The following is a 23,621-nucleotide window of genomic DNA, read 5'->3' on the forward strand; positions in this document are numbered from 1 at the left end:
GAATTGGTCGATGGTTGGGGTTTGTGCGTCAGTCTTTGAGCAGGTTAACCAATCCAAGAGTCTTGTTTCAATTTTAAAAGCCTCTTAAAAGTCAAATTGTCTCCTTACTGTGGATGAGAAAGCTGACATGGATAGATCATGTTGACCTGACAAGGGAGGAAGAGAACCTTCAAACATTCAGTTGCCAACTCCTGGATGAGATCTTAACTTGTGTTAACAGGAATGGTAACGAAAATATCCCACAAGTAGCGAAAGCAGTGAACTGCCCACAAGGCCAGCCACAGAACCCCAGTCTTCTCCAGATCCCGAAGCTCTCACACCGGGTTTTCAGTGCATTAAATTATCTTGCCCCATTATTTCTATTAGGCTATCGGCACAGCCATCTGGCTTTCAGATCTCAGCCACTCATAAGAGTCACAGCTGCACAGGCAAAGGAAAATCGTGGTAAGTGATGCATGGAGCCTTGCCTAAGAAATTAAATAACCTAAGTATTTTGCTTCTGAACACTTAATGCATCAGATGTTAAACAGGTAGAACTGAAAACCAGCTGCAGGTCATTTTTATTGAGGAAAATTATTTTTTCCACACTGAGCAGCACCACTGATCAAATCAGACCATTCCTGACTGAGACAGCGACCCAGCCGGACACGCGGGGAAGGCTCACGTACCTGTGCTGGAGTTCACCAGCTGCAGGACGAGCGGGCGCCTGGTTACGATGCCAGATCCACGTGGCAGAAAGTCCCTGAAAGGCAGCAGGAAATGTCAGATGAGTGAATGATTGTTTCCTTCCCTTTGCACAGCTTTTCTGCTTCTGCAAGCACAAACTGATTCTAACAGGGAGCCCCAGCCGTGGGCACAAAAAGGTTTAAGGCACGAAAATCCAAGTGCTCCTTCTCAAGCAGAAGAGTGTGTTGTTCTGAAGCAGCCCAGTCGCAGCACATGTAATCCTGTCTGCAACAGCTACAGCTCCTTCAGCTGAAGTTCCAAGCTAACAAGTCCATTTAACACAGCTGTCCGTACTTTGGAAAAAAGTAATGTCTTCCATCAGAAAGAAAATAACTTGAAGCAGATCCCAAACATCAACGTGCCTCCTTTTGACAGAATACAATTACCCAAACTACAACAAAATCACCTACACCCTGTACTTTGGGGCTTGTGAAGACACCACGTTGTTCCAGCGTGCAAGCACCATGAGATACATCTGAAAGAATAAACGGCAAAGGCTCATCTCCAGCCAGGGTTTCTCCTGGTTAACTACTCAAGACAAAAGTATTGCCAAGGCAAAAGCAGCAGCAGATTCCTTCTATACTCACAAGAATCCTGAATCTGAATGTACTTCAAGTCATTTCAAAGGCAGGAAGCCTTTCAGTATCCTCCTCCAAACGCTGACATAGCAGCCACAGCCCACGAGTTCTCCTTTGCTTTTCCTTTTTCCAAATCCAAGTCCAACCCAAGTCCTTTGAGCAAAGCAAGGCGAGTTTGCTGCACCTGCCCATGACCTTGCCAGTTTGTGGCCTGGTTTTCAAGTACTCCTGGTTTTCAAGCACTCAGCTGTTCACTAAGCATTCCTGAAAATACCATCGATGGCTTCCTTGCCCAGTGGGAGAAGCATCACTTCAAAACATGGCTCCTACAGCATGAATATAATTGTTTTTGTTGAAGTAAGTCCTACTTACATTGCTGGGATTCTAGAACACCACCTTCCCTCCCTTGACAGCTATGGCAATGAATAATTCTGCTAATTCAGCAGTGACTAAGTATTCTGGTGAATGAGAACTGCATGGCTCTCCATTTTGAGAGTCTTGCTTAGTCCTGCGTGAGCTTAACACTGAGAAACGAATTCAAGAGAAGAAATGAGCCCTTTTTTTAAAACACAGACAGGGCTTGAGAAGTTTGATTTCAGCTCCTGGTTTGGCCACTGATTTCTTGTGTAATTCCATGCAAGTTCTTCTACTTCTCTTTATTTCCTTTTCCTCAGCTATAGAAGTAATTCTCCATCTGTGGGGCTCAGTATAACTTGATAATATCGAATACTGCAGAGGAGTTTCAAGAGAACAGAGTAAGGAGGCATCCTACAGTCTAACACCTCAAATAAAAATACCCCCTGTAAATCACTAAGTCTGGAGCAATGGGGGCCTCTGGTACAACTCCACCAGTTAGAACAAGCCTGTAACCCATTCTCATTATTTCAGATTTTCAGAAGTATAAAGAGTTAACCAAGGTATTGTCTTTCATTTGTTTTTCAAATAACGCAGCTCTAGTTTTTTTCCATTCCAGTGGGATTGACCCTGGAATCTCAGTCATTGCACCATTCCAACAGCTTTCTGCTGTCTCAGCTCCATTCCTATAGATGTCTGTGGTCAATAGGAGAAAGAGTCCTAATGTAGAATCAGTTTTTAGCATTAAAAAAATCCATCTGAGCTGCACTGACTTAATTTGAACTTTTTGTACCCAAGAAAATGGTACCTTATTACTATAGATTCCCCTTCGAGCACACTGAGACAATATTCTAGCTATTGATCTCCAACTTGTAGTATCAAATCCTACTTTACGACAGGAAAAGCACCACTTGCGTTCACAAAAGCCTGAGCTCTCTAAGAATTAAGATTCCACTCATGTTGTGCTCCATGTTTTCCTGAAGCTTTCCGCTTTGGCCAAAATTCTGATTTCTCCGCTGTCCTTGTCACAGCTATTAAGGCAAAACCTCAGGACGAAGGCAGATGGAAAACCTATGCAGCATCTGGTTTCCAGCATTATTAAAAAATAGCTCATTTACTGTGTTAACTGAAGTATCTCCTGAGATATTCTAAGGGAAAACACACTAAATCCTCATAGAAGACAAAACAATAAATCCATTAGCCACATTTAGTCACTTAAATCAATAATTTGTTCCTTTGTAACATGCAGAAGTGACACAACAAGATTTGATTTCCTATGCTTTTAAACGAGAATACCACACTCAAAATTCCCTATCAATACACTGAGGGATCAATTCTAGCAATGCAGTTCCAGGTATTTTCTCAGAGTTGGAAAACTAGGCTCAGATAGCCTATATTCTCCAAAACATCAGCTATTGGAAGACTTATTTATACATATTTCACACATCTTTTAACTACTGCCAGAGAGGTACCATTGAGCTTGGTAAATAACTGGTCTGACCAGTGATAGATCTTCTCTTCTAAACCAAGACAAAGAGAAGTAAGGATGCAAATCCTGGTGGGTCTCAGGATGAAAAAGTTCAGGCAGGGAAGCGACCTGAAAAGGCATTTATTGTTATATTTTTGCATTGCTCACTTCTGAAGTGCTTACACATGTTCCCAAACAGCCACCTCAGGGCAAAGCCAAGCACATCATCCCTTCCACTCCGATTTCTATTTTAGTATGCAGAGCTGCATTAAAGTACAGATTTGGCCTGAAAGCTGCATTAGTAATGCAATAGTAAAAAAATATTTGAGGGATGGAAAACAATCTAGCAGCTACTGTAGGGCAATATTAAAACAAAATCCAAACACATCAGAAACACATTAAGGAAATCTTGATGTCATGCAACAGTACATTTATAACCAGAGCATTGGGGACTTGGGGTTTCCCTACTAGTTTTTTAAATTTAAGTCAGACACCCTAGCATCTCAGCTCTCATTATGGGTGTATCGTGCCTGGCGCGCTTGTTTTGTTAGAGTAAATGCTCTCAAACGTGATAAACACAAGAGAAAAGTGATTGCATGAGCAAGTCTGTCCCTTCGTGCTTTGCGAGAAGTGGTTAGCTCACTGTTTTAAGTTGCACTCTAAATGGCATTTAATTCCAGCAATATAGCATGGGTAGGTAACCTCTCTATGATCCTACATTCTCTAAGGGTGACTGTGATTTCCTAACCGTGAAGGAAGGTTACATACTACTGGCATCACTAAATATCAGCCCAGACTTCAACTGCTTCTCAATAGATCCTCCTCCACCACGAGCATCATGCATCCCCTCCTGCCATCCAACTCAAGTGGAAAAGCACCTCTGCCGGCCACCTCCTCCGCACCGCACATAGACACTGCCTATGTATTTGCTGGAAGGCTTGCAAAGCCATTCATAGAGGGCTTTGAAATACAAATGTAGGCCTAGTCTAGATATACCAATACAGCATCCTTGCAGCTTGTTTGGCAGTCCTTTGAGATGCTTGGATTAGAATGCACTAGAGAAGGTAAAGCCTCAATTAAAAAGCAAAACCAGCAGCTTATGAAGACATAAAAGCAGCTCCAAAGAACAGAACAGGGAACACCACCATCTGATCATTTAATTTCAATTTGATTTCTTATTAAAAATCCACAGACAAACAGGGTAATAAGGGATGTGATTAATCCCTAGTTTGAAATATATTTGTTTCAGAAAATTAAGATTCACACAGCCTCCACTATTTCACACTGCTGGTTTGGGTTTTGTTTGTTTATTTAATCCAATATTTGTTATTTCCTGCATTCCGGTGGTGCCCAGGGACAGCAATGCAATCAGAACTGCACCGCACAATGCGCTATGCCAATACACAGCAACAATTACAGTTCCTGCCTCTATGGATTTTACTATCTGGTTACACAGTTCAGACCTGCTCCTGCTTAAGCTTAGAACTATCTTCATTTCATCTGTCAAGTCTTACAGTGGATCATGCACCATTCACACACATCCAGATCAAGCTCGCCATGGCACAACGCATCAGAGAATCCCAAGACAATCTGGGGGTGTCGGTATCTTTGACACGACTCTTCTGATCATTGCACTAATAGTTCACATCTTCATACACGCTGCATCCTATGAACAGCTCAAAACCCCTCTGAACAGCACTTCATCTCAGCACAACAGCTGTGTTTTCAAACATCTCTTATTCCAGCTTGTGACTCAAATGAATCCTTGAGACACAGGCTGACCCCTGAACAACACATTAGCCATGGAGTATCTGCAAAGCTAAAGATATTTACTATTAATCTTATTGACTACTACAACAAACACCTCAGAAACGGTGGTAGCTTTGTACTTCTTCAAGATTAACTCAAGCCAGTTCTGTTCTGGTAGAAGCCTGAGGCAGCAACTGCCCTTGAGAGCACATTGCTGGGCTGATCCTTCGAGTGACATGTAAGTACATTCATAAGCAACTCCGTAACTGACATGGTGCAAGAACACGGACTAATTTGTTCTTTCCTCTGCCACCCAGCAGGTTAACAAGAGGGCTGCACTATGGATTTAGACTTTTCTGGTGACTTTATGGCCTTTATGAGCTCTTGTCTTCCCTGAACCAAAGTGCTTCTCAAACACGAAAAGCCAGACAGGCCAACAAGAACAACAAGCATTTTAAAGGAGATTTATTACAAACAAAAGCACCCATCAACCTGCCCTGAGTTTTCATCTTCCCTACAGGCTGCATCATGTGAACGTGGACATCAGTTCCACAGACCCCTCACATGGCAAGTCCCATTCCTAGGTAGCCACATTTTCGTCCACTCAGATGAGTTTAAGCCAGGGGACGCACATTATTTATCTACCAATCTCCACAGCCCAACAGAGCACCCAGCCTTGACCCACACAGAGAGCAACTCCATAAGCACTTGGAATAATGTCATTCCTTAGGGTGCAATGACTACTGGTCACACAATGGATACATATAGAAATAGAGATCTATTGTAAGTACACCACATTCCAGCATACTGGCAATATTATTGTGCACAATGATTCATTATTTAGGAATACAATCGTGAAGAATAAAGACAGGCAATAGTTCATGAGTGTCATCATAACATGCATGTCAGTAAAACAAAAAAAGGACAGATAATGCTCCCCACTGCCTTGTACCTTGAGTTCCTATTTACAGTAGCGCAAAGGGATGTTAACACTATTGTGCCAACTTGGAACACTTACAATTGCTTTGTTAAGCAGTTCTGGTGCTCAAACAGCACCGCTAACACCTAGCCATTTCTCCAGATCAGTAGCCAAGGAGGGCCAAGCAGACCTCTTTTCACATCTGGGAGTTTGCTGTACATCAGGTGATCTCCCAGAGACTGTCTCACAAACTTCACAGGTGCTGAACAGGGCAGAGCACAAACACCGGTATAAGCTGGACTATTTATAGCATACTACTGGATAATTCGCAAACAAGAGGCAGAAGGGATAGATCATTAACTAGAAAGCAACTTCTGAAGTTTGCACCTTCTCCTTGTCATCTGCCTGCCTTGAGTTATTCTGTTCCTTTGCAGCTGATACCAGCACAGGTCCCCAGCAATGAGGGGTATTCTGTCTGGGGAGGCCTTTATTAAGGTTTTATGCAGCAACTGAGGCACCGCAGTCTTCAAACACAACAGGACAGTGACAATGCTAATTCAATGTAAAAACAGTGTAGAAATAGGTTGCATTACATTTTCACAAACACATCCCGCCCCAGGAACTGACATTCTGATTTTCACTGCAAGAATCGCCTTTCTGTTGTTTCCTGTTCCCATTTCACAATTGACCAGATGTGTGCAGTTCTGGAGATCTCCTGCATCTTCTTCCCATTCTGTGCTCTCATTTTATTCAAAATAAGAAAAAAAAGTAGTGTATTCAGAGTTAATGTATAAAGTAAATAAAGCCACTTAAGAAACATATTTACTGCAAAAGGCAACGTATTTCAAAAGCCATAGTGACCCCACATCACAGGCTTTGCCAAGAAGACAGGAAACCTTTCAGAAGATTGGCCCCTCCAAGAGAATCCACTGCCACAGGAACTGCACGGCTGGCTGTTTGAAAGCCCACATACGGTAACTTTGGCAAGTCAAATCCAGTTCCTCGTGAACAAGCATAATGGTGGGGTTTGTTTCACTGACATTTGGGACTAAACGACGTGCCATGGAGAGACAGCAGCTGGATGAGCTTTCATCTCCGCCATAGGGCTTGTCTTATCATGGGACACAGCACAACTACCTGGCCACTGATGTATTATGAAGAGGTGACAGTCTCCAGTACTGTTCCCTGTGCCACCTTGGTAATTTTCGGTAGAGCATAAATGTTCCCTACAGAACAGCATAAAGCCTTTTGATAACAAATGCAGTCATATTTATGTGCCCTTGTGAGTCTCTGGGAAGACCCACATGCCTTGAACATCAAAAGTGTTAATCGAAGATGTGATTCCCCCACTCAGAACACGTTTGTTGAGTCAAGTGTGGGCTGAGGGGGCTCAGACAACTAGAGGGACAGGCCCTGTTCAATATTCTTTCCCTTTCCTGACATTCAGCTGCAGTGGCCGTGTTCAGACTTCAGCCTGCAGAACCTTTATAAACACTGCTAAAGCAAAAAGTGCATAACAATTTTTAAATGAATGCTTGCTTGGATACAGCTCTCTTCCCTACCTCTCCCAGAGGGCACTAAATCTCTTCCAGAGTGCACTAAATTCTGCTTTTCTGGCTTATCTGTGACTGCACACACTGGTCCCCAGGAGTCACTGCAGTCAGTGCCTCTCACTCTTCCCACACCTCCCCTCTTTGTATCTCGCTCAGCCCCTCTCCTGCACTCTGGAAGCAGCAGATTAAAAGTTTTCCTATTGTTTATTTTTATTTGAATCCTTCGGGCTGATTTTTCTGTGTCCCACTCCACTAGCTCCAGGGTATATCAAAATCTGGAAGACAGCTGGATGCTTTATGCCAAGTCACGGCTGCACTGGAGCCTCTGTGCACAAGATAATCTAACACAGAACTACAGAGCTTCACGGCCGTAGTGCTTCCACAGGGTGAGACACATCCAAGGAGGTCAGAGGCATTCTTACCCGTCAGGTATTACACTTTCATTCAATGGCCTGGTGGCCTGCCAGCCCACAGTGAACCGGCACAGCCAAGAGTTTGCCCCAGGGATTTCTGCTGCTGCATGTCTACAGTAATTCCAGGGAAGGCAGAATATCCTAGCTTGGTGCTTCACAGACCTTACAGCAGCATCCAGACTGACTTTCAAGGTGCACTATATGTATTTTTAGATGACCTAAAAGTAATGCAGAGATCTCGCTACACTCTCCTGATGCAGCCCTGCAAACCCATAACCACAGGTTAGCACATCGATCAGCTCACTGGCTGCGTTACAAAGCATAAAGCAAGAATTTCTGATAGAGCTACAGCCCATCCCCAGCCCAGTTTACATAACATGTACCAAAGTCTCTGTGTACAGGGAGGAGAGACAGATCCTGAGCAAAAGGGATTTCTCTCCATTAGAGAAGGTTACACAGCTCCTGTGCTATGTTTGTAAGAGGGGAAGAGAACAGACAAGGGAATACCTTGGGAAGAGGCTCAAACCACACCGGTATTACCATTTTTGACAGCTTTCCATGGTCTGCTTTCTTTCTATCTAGAAATCTAAGCTTTCCCTCTGAGTCATTGCTGAGGCCTAAATAGGCCATTACCTTTAAGCCTGAAATCCAGAGGTGTTGGTCAGTCCCTTTTGAGGGATCAGCACCAGGCTCTCACACAAGGGGTCCACTTGGACTCAGTACTACAGACCACTGGGAACATATGTGGTTTAGTAAGTACTGTTCTTATTTGAACCTGTTGATTGAGGTTTATATTGATGCTTTATTTCCTTCTTCAGTTTCATGAGCTTAATTTTAGAAAAAAGGTTTCAAAATTCATCACCCCAGTCATAGGGCTTCAGGTGCTATGACATTCTGAAAGCAGCACCCCAAATATACAGGACATACAGTAATTTCATCAGCAAGCAACACCCAAGGCCTGTCTGAAAGATCTCAGCTTCCCCCAGTCCTTGCAAATACCACCAACAGTTCTCAGCTCTTGCTCAGGTGTGCTACAGTGTGGGCACCGCTCATTGCCTTGCTGGCCTAACTATAAAGCCTGGGTGGGACACAGCCACAGGTGCCTGTGTATAAGGCAGCCTCCTTCCTGGCTCAGTGACCAAGGTTTAACTCTTCGCTTTTAAGCGGCACAGAGGGCTGTGACCCTGGGAAACCCTGCACATGATGTGCCGTGTGTCACCCCTGCGGAGGAAACCTGCGATGGGAGCAGGCTGGCCCCACGTGCTTCCCTCCCTGGTTGTGAGCACCAACCAGACAGATAATCCCTTCATGGGCTGCTGCTCTACAATCACAGTGCAGCAAACAATCCAATCCCAGAGCCACAACCAGGCCCAAGGGGATAATTCCCCTCCTACCCCCCTACAACATGGTGACATCTACTTGTTGCCATAGAAACAAATCAGTTTGATGCCCACACAGCTCCTGCATCCCTCACTGCTGTGCGGCAGCCCCAAGCTGCTGAGTCACAGAGATTTTTAGCAAGTGTCCACAGCTGTAGGTCAAGAGTTTGCAGGAGAAACAAGAGGTACTCATAGCATACAACCCCCACCATCTCATCCAAAGTGTCACTTGCTTTGGTTCATCTCTGCTGTGAGAAAATTAATCAGGAGTATCCTTCCCCTCCTCCATTTTGAGGGTTGACTTATCTGCCAGATCCCTCCCTGCTATCTTCCTGCAGATGGGTTAGCCCAGAATACGTGAGCATGTACAACACACAAGGAAACAGAAAACAGGGGACTCCAACACCTCTAGTGCACTTGCGAGCAAATTCCCTCTTTGTATTTTTGCAGGTAAAAATCTATAAAGGTGTTTTCTTGCTCAGACTCTGCATTTTACTGTGGAGGATTATTTAGAGAGTGGTACAGCCTACAGTGCATTGCCTGATCTCAAAAAGTCACTGCCCATTATAGCAAATGCCGCATTGGCTCTAGGCTGCAGCACTGGGGAAGAGTCCCGAGAGAGCAGAAAATTGCAGCACGGCTGCTGTGCAGCTTCCTCTGGGATCTTTTGGGTAATAGAAAATGAAGCCCTGGATCTTGCTTGCTGCCTCGGGATATTCAAGGTAAAGAATAACACAGCACTGATTCTACATGACAATATCAGGAACTGAAGGGAATAAGCAGCCTGGTGTTACTCTGAATGAATGTGGCAGGAAGGATTACATATTTGTGGAAAACGGAGTTTTGATTTCAAGAATTACAATCCCAGGACACAGAAAACAAGCCTTGTTTCACTCATCTTAAAAAACAAACATAACACCAGATCTGGGTAGCAACACCAGGATTCAGGGGAAAAGCAACACCAGCACTGGCTGGGTCCAGAAGCCTCCAGAGCCACAGGTATAACAAATATTGCACTAGTGTGATGGATTCTCCACCCCAGAAGCTGTAAAGCAGATCTGTCTGCTTTGCTGAATTTTCACCATCATAGCATGAAAGTAAGCTTGCCTCTTGCTCCCTCCAAAGCATATATACCCAGCAAAAAAATATCATGTAGATTTTATCTCCAGAATCTCCCTACAACTTCCAGACAGTCTCCAAGGGGGACAACTCCAGGCATCAACACCCTAGAGCATCAAATTAGTCCAGTCACAATGGCAGTAGAGAAAAACCACACATTTTTATGGCCATAATATAAACCCATGACCCAGCATCTTCACTCATCTCCTCCTCCAGCCGCACTGATCTGTCAAAATACCGCAGTAACACTGCCCTGCTTTGGCACAAACAGATCTACCGACAAATCCTGGCTGTGCTGTAACAGAAGGGTTGCAGCCCTAAAAAACATGACCTGTAGAGCACCTGCAACTTGAGCTGGCAGAAAACAAAGAGGCAAGCTGTACACTAAAACTCTGGGACAGTAACAGCTGATGGGAAAGCACAGCAACAATAACAGCCCAGGACTAACATGTGCTCAGACTGATGAGCAACATGCTGACCTTGCTATTTCCTACCACCAGTGTCTTAATCTGTCCCAGCTCTCTGAAGTCAGGCTGTGGCTGAGTCTAGATTAAACACAGTCCAGCAGTAAAGGCTCTCCTGTGTTCTGGAACACCGCTAGACTGTGCAGCAGTAATAATATTCAATATATTCATCACATGGAGTCTCTGGATAAAAAGGGGTTTATCCCCTTCTTTTGATCTTCTCTCCTTCAGAGAAGGAAGCCAGAAACAATGGCAGATTCACAGATACCAAACACTCATGGTAAGTGCAATCCTAGATATCCTGTGGAAACTCCACCACCTCTGGAGTCCTGGTATTTGTTGCAAGACCCAAGAGAAGAACAAACACAGCCCAAGGCACATTTCATCACTGCAGTATGACACTTCTTCCACTCCCAGACAGTGCTGTGCGCTAGGAAAGGAGACAGTCTCGCAGAGCCTGAACGCCAAAGGGTACACACAGTTCACTGGTAAAAGCAAAATCACTTTGAGCCCACTAATACAAATCCAAACAGAAGCTGCAGGAGGAAAGGAGGCCATACCTCAAACCATGATGTACTATTAGTGACCATAGATGGGGTGGTGGGTTTACAAAACTGAACACACATACCCTGATAATTTATCTTGGGTCAGCGTTAAGAAGCAAAGTGTGACATGGACAGTGAGGTTGGCTGCTTCCCTTCCAACAGGCAGGACAGAGTTCTCCTTGTGGTGTAACAGAGTTATGCTGCACTCGGGCATCCTGACCAAACCGTCCGAGGCACAGAGTCGTCCTGCAGAGGAGATTTCAGATGCCAATTTTTATCTCCATTCTGCCTGGAGAAGTGTGCAGGAACAGTGCCAAGCTCCTTGCTACGCAGCTCTGCAGCTTTAGATATAATGAGGATCACCCTGGCTGGAAACACAGTGCAGAGGCACCGCTGCTTGAGCCCGTGAAGGAAAACCAGCATTCTGTCTGCTAACACCTCCAGTGCAAAGTCAGACATTAAACTCCACTTCAAAAACCACACAAGACAGTTCGATTTCAGGCTATACCGGAATGACAGTTGGATCAATAGTCCCAGAAGAAACGAGCTTTTGACCTCCTGGCTGGTTCCAACGTGTCTGCCAGTGGGGCAGAAATTCTCACGTTCCACGGTTTCTCTGGTCAAGTTTGGGCAGTGACCACAGGAGGTGACAAAAAGCAGGTTTATATATAGATGCAGATCCACTGAATTTCCAAAGGAGTCCAAGTCTTCATGGAAAACTTTCAGGGCTTAAATTCAAAAAGCAGAGGAGGGTCAAAATTGGTGTTGCCTACTAATAGGCACTCTTAATCTATAGCAAACCTGTGGTGTAGTGATCTGAACAGACCAGAGTCTTCCAGGCTCCCATTCCTTTCCCTATTTTCCACAAGGGTTTATCTAAATTTCTTGCCCTGGTGTTTTCTCCTCATCCCTTCAAACCAATACACAGATTTCTAGTAACATTTGCTTTTGCCTGTCGAGGTGTCCAGTGTGATTTGAACTTTGTCCAAACAGAAGATGGCAAAATATCAAGTGCTAATGCAGCGCCTCACTTATTCTTTTGCAGTAAGTATTCTTTAAATATAATTCTTTCAATAGTCTATACAAATTCATTCAGGAAATGGACCTCTTGCTCTACAATGAATTTGGGGTGCGGGGTAGCCTGCAGGCCTGGCTTAACAAACACATCTTGTATGACCAGGAATAAACAGAGTAATACCCAGGAACTGGAACATCCAAGTAGCAGAGCCCAGAGGGAAGAATTATATTGCTGGGGTCTCCGCTGAGACCTGTGCCGATGGAGAAAAGGTGACATGGGCTGCAGCACAGGAGCTGCAGCATCAGCTCCGCAGTGTGACACATGGCACACGCAGTCCCCAGGGGACTCTCTGCATATCGGTGTGTACCAGTCTCCTCCTTACCTCCCTCCAGCTACATCCCCACTGCAACACATCTCCTCTCAAGGCCACCACCACGCTCAAGCAATTCTCAGCTATTCATAGAGGAGCTTCTATTAAAAGTAAAAGCACAATCAGCTTAAGAAATAGCCAGAGATTACACAAGAGATCACAGCAACCAGAAAGAGAGAAAACCTAACGCATGTATTAGAATCAAGGGGCCCCATCCTGACCCAGGGCAGTATAAGTTCACAGTAAACCATAAGCAAGCCAGTGGAGCTAAATATCAGCATAAAAACTGGGAGGGTTTGAGTTTTGTTTTCTACTGGCTTAATTCTGAACTAACAGGTCAGCAGGTGTATTCCCCTGCTGACAGAATTACTCCTGTGCTGGCAGGCAGGTGGCAAATGGACAGTTTATTTTCATTATAAGCCCCTGTTTGTAGAGGTTTATAGTTACACAGATGAGGAAGAGCTCTGGGAGCTGAAACAGCCTGTTAACTTGCTGTTAGAGCCCTGAGCCAGATCCTATAGAACCTACTCCGCCTTTACACGTGCAAGAGTGGCAGGAAGGCAAAGAGGAGGAACCACACAAAGATGTCAAGATTTTTGCCTTTAGGTATCTCTTTCCTTGTTCTAATAAATTTAGCACAGCCTCCCCCGCTCCTGGATCTTCATTCTCAAAAAAAAAGGCAAAATAATAGTTTTTCCAAGTGCTCTCCAGGGTAAGTTTGCTCTGCTGTAAAAACACTTGCAGATGTTGAGAACCAACTATTCGGCATCTCTGTAAATTTCTGCCTATTGATGCTTTGAGGAAGGGTCTAAATACAGCTAAAAACTACTCTGAAATATGGCTGTAGTTTATGCTCAGCTTTTACACAGCATTACAGCAACACCGCCTGGCTCTTCAGCCAAAACCCACATCAGTATCAGTTTAATATCTGCCATATCCTTTTCCCAGGCATCTCATACACCACACTGGCCACTCTTACAAGACTGTTTCACCACCACAAAATGCGAGTTCCAGCGTAGCAAGACAGGATTCCAGCGGTTCTCATGTTTGTTATGGCAGCGTTAACTCTTCACCCCTCAACACAGCTGCAAGAATGCAACCTAAAGCCATAAGGAACAGGAAAGGGAGTGTTAAAGGGGACTGTTGAGGCAATAAATTATTAAAATAGTATTTTCACCCCCAGAGACTCAAGTTCAATTCCCATTTCAATCATGAGTGAGGAACTGGGTTTATTCCAAACCTCGTTTTGTATAATTTATTGTTCATTGTGACTGTAATACAAGTATTGTAGCAGAGCTTTAGTTTTAGGACTAAACCCTGATTTTTAGGAAGAGGAGGGTGGACAAGGCAGGTCTTACAGAAGTTTTAGGAGCCTTCACACTTGTCTCAAGGAGCACTAAGGGAAAAAGCATTTTTTAAAGAAAAAATACCCACAAATATCCATGTTAGAAATGGATGTTTCTGATGCTAAAGCCACACTGCTCTTCTGTTAACTTAATTGCTGTGTCCAGGGCTCCAAGAAAAGCCACACGAGTCACAAGACTTGCAGAAAAGTGGTAGAAGTTGGCAAGTTTGCTTCCAGTCAGCAAGACGCAGCTTGAGGAGCTTGCATAACATCTGCTTCCAAAAGCACATTATGCTGCATGGCAAGAAGCTACTTACCAGGGATTGAAACACCATCTCACTTCCATTTGGTCATGGCTGGGTCTGCCAAAGCTTTGAAAGCATCTAACATGGCAGAGAACAATCAGAGACACTGTTAGATTCCAGACTTGGGGCTCGTTCTTCCTGTACTGTGTCTTGAAGGAAATAAAAGCAGTTATCTATGATATTATAGTCAGCACCAGCCTCGGAGCTGTGACAAGCCTGAAGGTCACACAGAGAGGTGACTGTCAGCAACTTAATTGTCCTGTCTGCTCATCTATATAAGAGAGCTTAAGAAAACTACTGAGCTGCTTTGCATTCAACTGCTAAGTATTCATTAATAGGAATTTGAAAACAAAAAAGCTGGACATAAGTGCAAAATAGCAACCAGTCACCTGGAATAACTGTTTAAATACCTAACATTAGGTTGTGCTCTCAGCTGCCAGTCACAATGCTCTAATGCTCTGCAGTAAACACTGAAACGTTGTCTCTCCTCACAGCCACACCGGTATTTATAGCACTTAGTCCTGAGCAAGACTCCCAATTCTCATGACTAAACTCCAAGTCACTCAGCAATAAGCGTGATGCATGCTTTAGAAGGATCACAGATAAATGTAAATAAAGAAAAAACAGCATTTTGCAGCCTTTCAGAACCAGTCCTGCCTGCAGTCTGGCCACCCCCAGGCCCAGCCGGTCCTGCTGAGGGTTTGAAGCCACCAGGGACAAAACCCTGGGCTCATTCCTCACAGGGCTGCCCTCCCCATCCCTGCTCCAAACGGCTGTGCTCAAAAATTCAACTGCTACCTGCTCATCTACTGCAGTCTCATCTCCCAATGCTCTCTAAGAACTCCTTGACTCCTCCAGTCCAGTATCTGACCTACACCAGCAGCCAAAGGTGTTTCCAACAGTCCCAGCTCTCTGCAGAGCAAACCTAATGACCCAGCAACATGGGGCAGACGAGGCTGCAGAGCAGTTCAAGTTCTTGGCAGACATGGCTCCACCACCCCTGCAGAGTCTTAATTCGTTATTAGGAAAAATACTTTCCTACTTTCTGGTTAACCTTTTCTAGCATTATTTATTTCAAGTATCCATTAATGCTATACACCTTCATGACAGAGGCCAACAGCCTCTCCTTTCTACAGATGGAAGAAAGAGGCGTAAAAAAATTAGTCACACAAGAATTCAGTTTCAGAGATAGCAAAACTCTGTCTCAAAGATTAACGTGCCCATTTGCCTGTTATTAGAGACAACATTCCTTTACCTTGAGCGTTCACTCTGTCAGGATGTGCAAAACCAGGTCTGAGATCAGGAAAAGAAAGTTTCGAGTGAAATGAGAAGCTGTCCCACTAGTGAGTTATTTTCCCACCATGCATGACCAGATTTGGGTTCGGACCAGATTTAGTTTTAGCTCTCCTCCCAACTAGCAGAGCTCTGACTCATGTGGTTACAGATCTGTGAGTCCAAGAAGGAAAGTATTACACCCAAGGTTTCGGGGTGGGTTTTTTTTAGTGGCATATCAAGGAAGTAGGTTTACCCTGCATATTACCAGTAAATTTCCTTTCACAGATGCCACCTCAAAACCAATTTTACATTGGGCATATAGGCTGAACACCATATGCTTCTAGGTGACTGCCTGCCACCCTCTTCAGTAAATGTTCTGGTTTTACCACTCAAAATTATCTGCATGAAACAAGAAGCTGAGCATTGGCTCACAGGGGTGGAGCACACATGGGTTTGCTCTTGTCTAATAAATTCACTGCTCAAGGCATCATAATAAATTTCACCCCAGTAGCTACAACACAGCAAGAACTGCTTCCTTGATTAACTTATGCTGTCAACTTCTCCCGTTTCTCCTAGAAAAGGTTCATCTTAAAGATGCTAAGAAATCCTCACTCGGAATTTTTACTCGTACAGACGGGCTCTAACTTGAAGTACAAAACAGACACGCAGTCATTCACCAGATCAGGAAGGGGATTAGCTTCCTGCCTTAGAAAAATATTTTCAGAAGCTGCCTCAGATAAGAGGCGCCTCGGACAGACCCCTACACCTTCTGTTTAAGTCGAGCAGAGTTCTGCCTGCTCAGAGCATCTGGACAAGTCAGGTTCAAGGACTTGGCATCCCCAGCTACATGTTGATCTATGGCTTCTGAAAACAACCAGTAGCCTTTAAAAATAGAAGATTGTCTTTGTTTTGCCTTTGACTGTGTGAAAGTTGTAAGCATGTGGAATTTTGAAAAACAGCAACAGCTGACCACGTTAGCACAAGGGAATGTTTTTTGGGAACTTCTGACTTCTTTCCCCACTGGTTTTGCAGACCCTTTAAAGCCCTGTGTCACAGCACACTGTTCATAGAGCAAGCACACAAAAACCCCACAACACTGACCTACCTCAAAGTACGGTAAGGACTAACTGAAGTTCAGGATGCTCTAAGATTTTCAACATGAGGATTATCACAGTAACAAGGAAGAGTCCACACTAGCAAAGGCAGCATCCTCCTGATCTGTCAGGCGATGAATCCCAGCAATGACAAGACAACCTGTCATTTTCACACACCAGTAGGTCCAAGCAATCCCCAGCTGAGCATCAGCTTCCCAAGTGGATGCACGGCTGGTTTCCCTTCCCTGGGTAAATGCCGACAGGACCTGAGACAACACCATCAGGACCTCTCTTCCTTGTAAACACAAGGCTAGCGGGCAGCTACCAGAGGTACAAGACCATCTCCAAAGAGTTAAGCTGAATTAAGTCAGATAGTGAGATAATATTAAGTCAGATAGCAAGATCTGCAGAGAACATCTAACTGCTGCAGGAACTAGAAGAGATAATAGAAATGCATTTATTTGAGCCAAGCTCTGTAACATTAAAATAGTCAGAGGATAGACACTGCTGCTGCATCTACAAACATTGACATTCATGCTTTTTTTTTCTTACAGCCATCCATTTTACATTACATTTTAATTATGCATCTCCTCCTACTGTTCCTCCCCACCACAACTGTTTTCCAAGAGCTGTACAGATTTCTCTTCAGTTAAATTATTTTATCTTGTGGTCTACTGCAGCACATTGTCCACTTCCCCCAGTGCTCTCTATTTTCTTCCTTCCCCAATTAACATGAGATGAAAACATATTTTCTTCACTGAAGACCAAAGGCTTGTTGCCATTTGAAGAACTATTATTTGACCACGATTTATTTCACTAAACAGCAGAATCCTACTCCCGGCTCTTGCACCATCCTCTGCAACCCTAAGTAATTCAGCTCCCAGGCAATGCCTGTTTAACCTGCAAATACCCAACAGCATTTGGTCAGCTCACAGATGTATTTATCATGCAATAATTAAAGAACCATGACTTCCAATTACTCTCTCTGCCAGCACTCTGGGCATGTAAGTGTATTTAAAACCACAAGAAAAAAATATATATATGTTTAAGGACCCCTTTTGTGGCCAGAGTAGAGCAAGTGAGTGAGTGCATATTCTTGTTTAAATTTCATCTGCCACTACAGTACTGCACTGATGCTTAGCATTATCTATGACAGTAGACATTCTCAATCTATACATATTATATTTTAAAAGTTATTTTCATAAGACTTAAACTCTCAGTTCTTTTCATGGCACTCAGCCCCACAAAGCAGGTACTACTACAGCAGAAGCCTGAGTAACCTAAAAGCACAAGATTGTTAACCAAACAGTTTTCCTGCAGTACTTGGAACAGGCCAAGTATCCGCATCTCCATCTGCATCTCTATAGGATCTTTCACTTCTAGACAATTAAATGCTGCTGTTGGCCTTTGAAGGTATTTTTCTGGAGAAGCTTCACAACAAAGCAAAGAATGCGTTATCAAAGGAATTCCCTCACATCTCGGGGGTGTAAGCATTTATCTGTAAATGGCTGGGGAAGGTTGAGATATGAAGATACTAAGTTGCTCCTCAAAGTTATACCTGGAGCCAAACTAAATCCTGTGGCTTTTGGGATCTAGATTTGCACTTTCTGTATGTGACGTTGCAAGGAAAAGATGCAGTTGCAGCATGTGCTGCCTGGCCCTTGCCTGGGTTTGTCAAGGCAATGACCATAGCACAGGTACCAGGCTTAACAGGTACTTATCCTTGCCAGAGGCAATACAAGGATGCACTTTCCCTGCTCTTTTAGCCATGCTGAAATTTCAGTTTGCTAGGAGGGGCAATGTCAGCTCAACACAGCTGAGTTTAGGTCCATGACTGCCTCCAACTTCCTTCCAGGCAACATAAAAACATCAGCTAACCCATTAGATACCCTCAGAGCCTGATGACACAATGCTGAGGATCTCTGATTTGGGACACAAAAGCTCCCAAGAGAGGATGCTTTTAGGGCTAATGCTCATGTAAACCCCACTTCACTTCCCACAGCTTCAGCACTGCTTAGAGCTCCCTTGATCACAAACAAGATGGTTTCACCGCCATTCAAGTCCTTCCACCGCCTGTTCCCAGTCCTTAGTCATCCCCTTCTCAGCAGCCCCCTTAAACCATCTGTTCTTCAGGAGGCAGAGGTGCCACGTTTTCTCCACGCAGAGCGACGCAGCTGCCCCAGCAGGGCTGAGCAGCACGATGCCTCCGATCCAACAAGAACGAGGCAGAGACACTGATGCAGCCATCCGAACCAAGCCCAGTGCTTTCAGTTTTTCTTGTTTGTGAAGCAGAGAAAACAGTAATACTCCCATAACTCCAAAGATTAGTGTAACAGTGCTCTGAGATCTTCAGACTTCAATAAACCCACTTATATTTCTTATTTTCACATGGCAAAATAAGAGTGGCACAAACAGATAACTTTACAAACAGCTTTATGGGCTGTCTTGTGCATCCCCCTTCCTGGTCCTTGGGCTCTTAAGTCAAATTAGCACATACCACATGCTTTGTTTTTTTATCAGACCAGTTTTGCTGGTGCTGATCCCTGCTCCAAGATCTTCTAATTTAAGAAAGGTGGCAGTGGGGAAATAACACCACTGTAAGAATGGACTAAATAACCCCCAAGATCCCTTCCAACCTGTGTTGTCCTATGAGTCTATAACCACACCAACAGAAAATGCCAGCAGCAGACCCAATGAACCTTCCTTCCAGTTCTGGGGCCCAGGATAAACAAGTCTATGAAGAGATGTGTCACCTGTCTGGCTTCTACATGGCTTCTCATCTCTCCCATGATTTTAACACCATCAGCCAGTCTCCTAGTCACCATGCTGAGTCTCCGGCAGCAAAAGCACACATAGCAGCCACATCGACATCTGGTATTATAAACACAGGCTCTGCACTGTTGGATAATCTGTTAACAGCAGAGTAAGTGACAGTGGAAGAGTAATTAGTAGCACCTAGCAAGCCATCACATTCAGGAGGAAAAAAGGGAAATATTTGTTTGGTAAGAGATGTAACTAAACATTGATGGCAGCCAGCATCACGCCTCTGTGCTTGGAGGTTTCCAGCATACTGTTTCTTCTTATGCCTCTTCAGACAAGAAAACAGCCCCATCACGATTACATTGAGGAGCCATGCTTACTCTCAATACTATTTCCAGAGCTTCTTATCATGGTTTCCAATACCAACACAAAAAGAGACTATACATTACAGCAGGGCCTCAACATTATTTTAACAGGACTGGGTTTGCAGCATATACACACACATTCTGTGGTAAGATGTCTCATGTTACCAGTCTCTGAACTAGCCAGCACTCAAGGGTATCAGATGGAGAAAGACCTTTTCCCTTTGACGTATTTTCCATTTCCACTCCAATTATTTCCACTAAATGCTTTTCTACAGACAGGTCTCTCAGCTTCTGCTCAGGGGACCCTTCATTATTTCATTTTCTAAAAGCCACAGCACTATAACTTGCTGCTAGAGAGACAACTGAAGGGACACACTGAGGTCACAAGTTCTCCTGGGACAGGAGTCATCAAAAAGAGACAGAAAACAATTTAATTCATTTGCTCTCCACCAAGCAGATGAAAATCCCCAGTTCTCAATTGGTGCCAGTGGAGACACACCAAGGATTAATATATCCCCCTCTGTTTGCTCAGTCTAAAAGAGAGGGGCAATGTACCCCCATACACTGACTATCCCTCGACAAACCCTCCTCACCCTGGCAGCCACACAGTACATATTACACCACTGCAGCACTGACCGCATAGATCCTCTAAAAAGGATTTATGAGGTTAGGCTGCCAGTACTTAGAAAGTATGAAAACAGCAGAGCCAACAGGTGAACCTTTGTTCACCTATTTCAGGAGCTCTATTTTTCCCTTCTACTTAGAAAGCTACAGCACAGCAAGTTCTTCGCTTTGGTGGTAGGAATCATTATTTTTGTGTGTGTCTACGGACAACCAAGCGGATCCTGGTCTATGATGCGAGGTTCAGTAAAATGTGTTCCTGTGTCCTTGGCACGATTCCTGGCATCCCAGGGGGATACTGCACGGACTGGTGGAAGTTAGCTAGAAAAGATGCCAAACTCTTTTAATATTTATCTGTAGTGAAGAAAAAAAATACTAATCTTATTGCAGCCATGCTTTCTATGCACCAGACCCTGTGCTTCCTTCCCAGCACACACAGCACACCCTGCACTCGCTGCTCAAGGCTGCCCTTGCACAAACCCACTATTTGGGGCTACCCACAGCTAAACAAACGATTCATACACACCGCAGACCCCTCCAACAGTAGAAAAGCTTTATAAGCCATCCAGCAACAAACAGCTTAATAGAAAGAGTGGGGGTGGGGGAACAACACCCAATAGATGTCACAAATACAGTTTGCTGAAAGAAAAAAAACCCACGCAAGCATCTGACCAGGTATCACAGCAGTCTCTGCATTTAAGAGAAGTCACCAGCAACTTGCACGCCCCTCATCGCACAAAAAAACATACCTTGATAACCAAAACCTGTGTATAATTGAATACAATTAATTAACGAGGTCAGAAACAAGCTGAGGAACGAGCCCCCCCATCCCCAGGTGTGTCTACACTGGAACAGATAACCAGGCAGCATGGTCTGCAGTTTACTCAGGTTGCAGATGATGAATGCGAAGGTCACACGAAGGGAAGGCATCAGTATATTGCCTGTCACAAAATGGTAGCGCCCAGGGATTTGAGCATATAGGAGAGAGATAACCCCGTCCTTCCCATAGCCCCGCAGCTCCTGACATGGCACCCGCTATGGAGGACAGCGAGGCAGGGCTGGGGGATGGGGACAGAGCAGATTAAACTTAAACACCTCCCCACATCCCCCCCCTCCTTTCCCAGCGACAACATCCATCTCTCGGAGTCCCGCGGGGGGAACACGGCACCGAGAGGGGAGATGAAGGGGCTGGTCCCTGGTGACATTTCAGCCCCCACATTATGTAACAGCCAGGGCGCACCGGACCCGAAGGTGCGACAAAGGCGGGGACCCAGCTGCAGATTCCCCCCCCGAAGCGAGGAGACCTCCCCCGCGCCTCCCTGCCCTGCACCGCAGCGCCCGAGCGTCCTGCAGCGCTGCTCGGGCACCGCACATGCGGCCGCCTGCTCTGTCGGGGAGCTGCACCACCCGGGCACCGCGCTTGTCCGCGCATCCAGCAGCTCTGTCCCTGCACCCAGCAGCTGTGCCCATGCACCGCGCTTGTCCGCGCATCCAGCAGCTCTGTCCCTGCACCACGCTTGTCCGTGCGTCCAGCAGCCCTGTCCCTGCACCCAGCAGCTGTGCTCATGCACCGCACTGCCCGCGCATCCAGCAGCTCTGTCCCTGTACCCCGCTTGTCCGTGCATCCAGCAGCTCTGTCCCTGCACCCAACAGCTGTGCTCATGCACCGCACTGTCCGCGCATCCAGCAGCGCTGCCCATGCAGCAGCCCTACCCGCGCACCAACCGCTCTACCCCGCACCCCCCGGCGCACCCCCTCTTACCTCCCGACGAAATTCTCCAGCACCGAGCTCTTGCCGGCGCTCTGCCCCCCCACCACGGCGATCTGCGGCAGGTCGAGGTTGGCGTTCTGCCCGATGGCGGCGAAGGCGTCCTGCAGCCGGTTGACCAGCGGGATGAGATCCTCCATCCCGCGGTTCCCCATGGCTGCGGCTCCTCCAACAGGCGAGCTCCCGCGACCGCTCCCCGCGCCCTCAGCGGCGGGTGACCCGGCTCTCGCCGCCCCGGCCGGTGGGCACCAGCCCGCACCCCTCGCCCCGCTCGGTGCCGCCGGCTCCCGCCCGGGCTCCGCTCTCTTCAGCCCGCCCGCCGCGCCTGCACACGGCCGCCCGCCGCCGCCAGGGGGCTTTAAGGGCGCCAGTGCCGCGTTACATCCTGGGAGATGTAGTCCGGGCGGGGGGCGCTGAGGGGAGGGTCTCCGGGCGGCAAAACCCTCACACACCCGGCAATGGTGGCAGGGTCTGCGTCCAGAGAGGATGGGAATGGGTCAGCTCGCTGCCCTGAAACCAGAGGAGCACAGGCTGTGCCCCGGCCCGGGGGCTGCGTGTGGTGCCATGGCGGTGGTGTTGATCCACTGGTGTGTAGGTGTGCAGCCCAGTCAGCAAGTGCCAGGGTTCAGTCAGGCGGCGCACCTGCCCGGTTCACAGAATCACAGGCTGGTTGAGGTTGAAGATCATCTGAAGATCATCCAGTCCAACCCACCTAACACAGGGTCACCAGAGCAGATCACACGGGTTTGTCCAGGTGGGTTTGAATGTCTCCAGAGAAGGAGACTCCACACCTGCTCTGGGCAGCCTGATCCATGGCTCCACCACCCTCAAGGTAAAGTTGTTTCTCCTCATATTCAGACAGAGCCTCCTGTGCTTCAGTCTGTGCCCATTGCCCCTCATCCTGTCATTGGGCATCACTGCAGAGGGTCTGGAAAACAAGTGGTTCAGTTGCTACACCTGCCCGTGAGCCTGTACAGCTTGGTCACCATCCTGCAGGGCTCAGTCACTGTATCTACACAGGTACAGGTACGACTTGGTCAATGTACCCATATGGTTTGGTTACTGCACCCACACAGTTTGGTCTTTACACTCATACAGTTCAGTCAATAGGCCTGTGCAGTTTGATGGCAGTACCTGTATGGTGGTTGACACACCTGTATGGGAGGGCTTTGTGCCAGGACAGTGCTTGCAGAATTGCCACAATACAATAAAAGCTGATATGATTGAACTGGAGGCTGGTACAAACACTGTTGTGCTTCTGCTGCTTCATCTTCATTCAAACATGGATGAAAAACACATCAATTTCTGTTTATGGCTGTAAAACTGTTGATGTTGTTGTTGCTATATTTGTTTTACAGAAACACACAAAAGCACCTAATTTTATGCCCTTAGATTTTGTTTCTAAAAATCATTTGCGTACAATAAAGAGGAAA

The 23,621-nt window shown here is 45.8% G+C and overlaps 1 protein-coding gene across 11 annotated transcripts in view; it reads right to left on the minus strand.

The window, feature by feature from the left end:
* The window catches only part of DNM1 (dynamin 1), a 62,282-nt gene extending 39,774 nt beyond the window's left edge, over positions 1-22,508 (minus strand). For 7 of the 11 annotated variants that reach the window (XM_065854165.2, XM_065854166.2, XM_065854167.2 and 4 more), the window contains exons 1-2: positions 22,183-22,506; positions 669-742 (exon numbers count right to left, since the gene is read on the minus strand). In XM_065854165.2, the coding sequence (XP_065710237.1) occupies positions 669-742; positions 22,183-22,343 (235 nt within the window). In that variant the 5' untranslated portion in view covers positions 22,344-22,506. Of the gene's footprint in view, positions 1-668; positions 743-22,182 lie in introns of all 11 variants that reach the window. The other 4 variants (XM_065854172.2, XM_071817402.1, XM_071817401.1 and 1 more) reach the window with 2 other exon arrangements.
* Between the last annotated feature and the right edge of the window lie 1,113 nt (positions 22,509-23,621).

Source organism: Patagioenas fasciata, chromosome 20, assembly GCF_037038585.1.
Source record: "Patagioenas fasciata isolate bPatFas1 chromosome 20, bPatFas1.hap1, whole genome shotgun sequence".
NCBI classification, from domain to species: Eukaryota; Metazoa; Chordata; class Aves; order Columbiformes; family Columbidae; genus Patagioenas; species Patagioenas fasciata.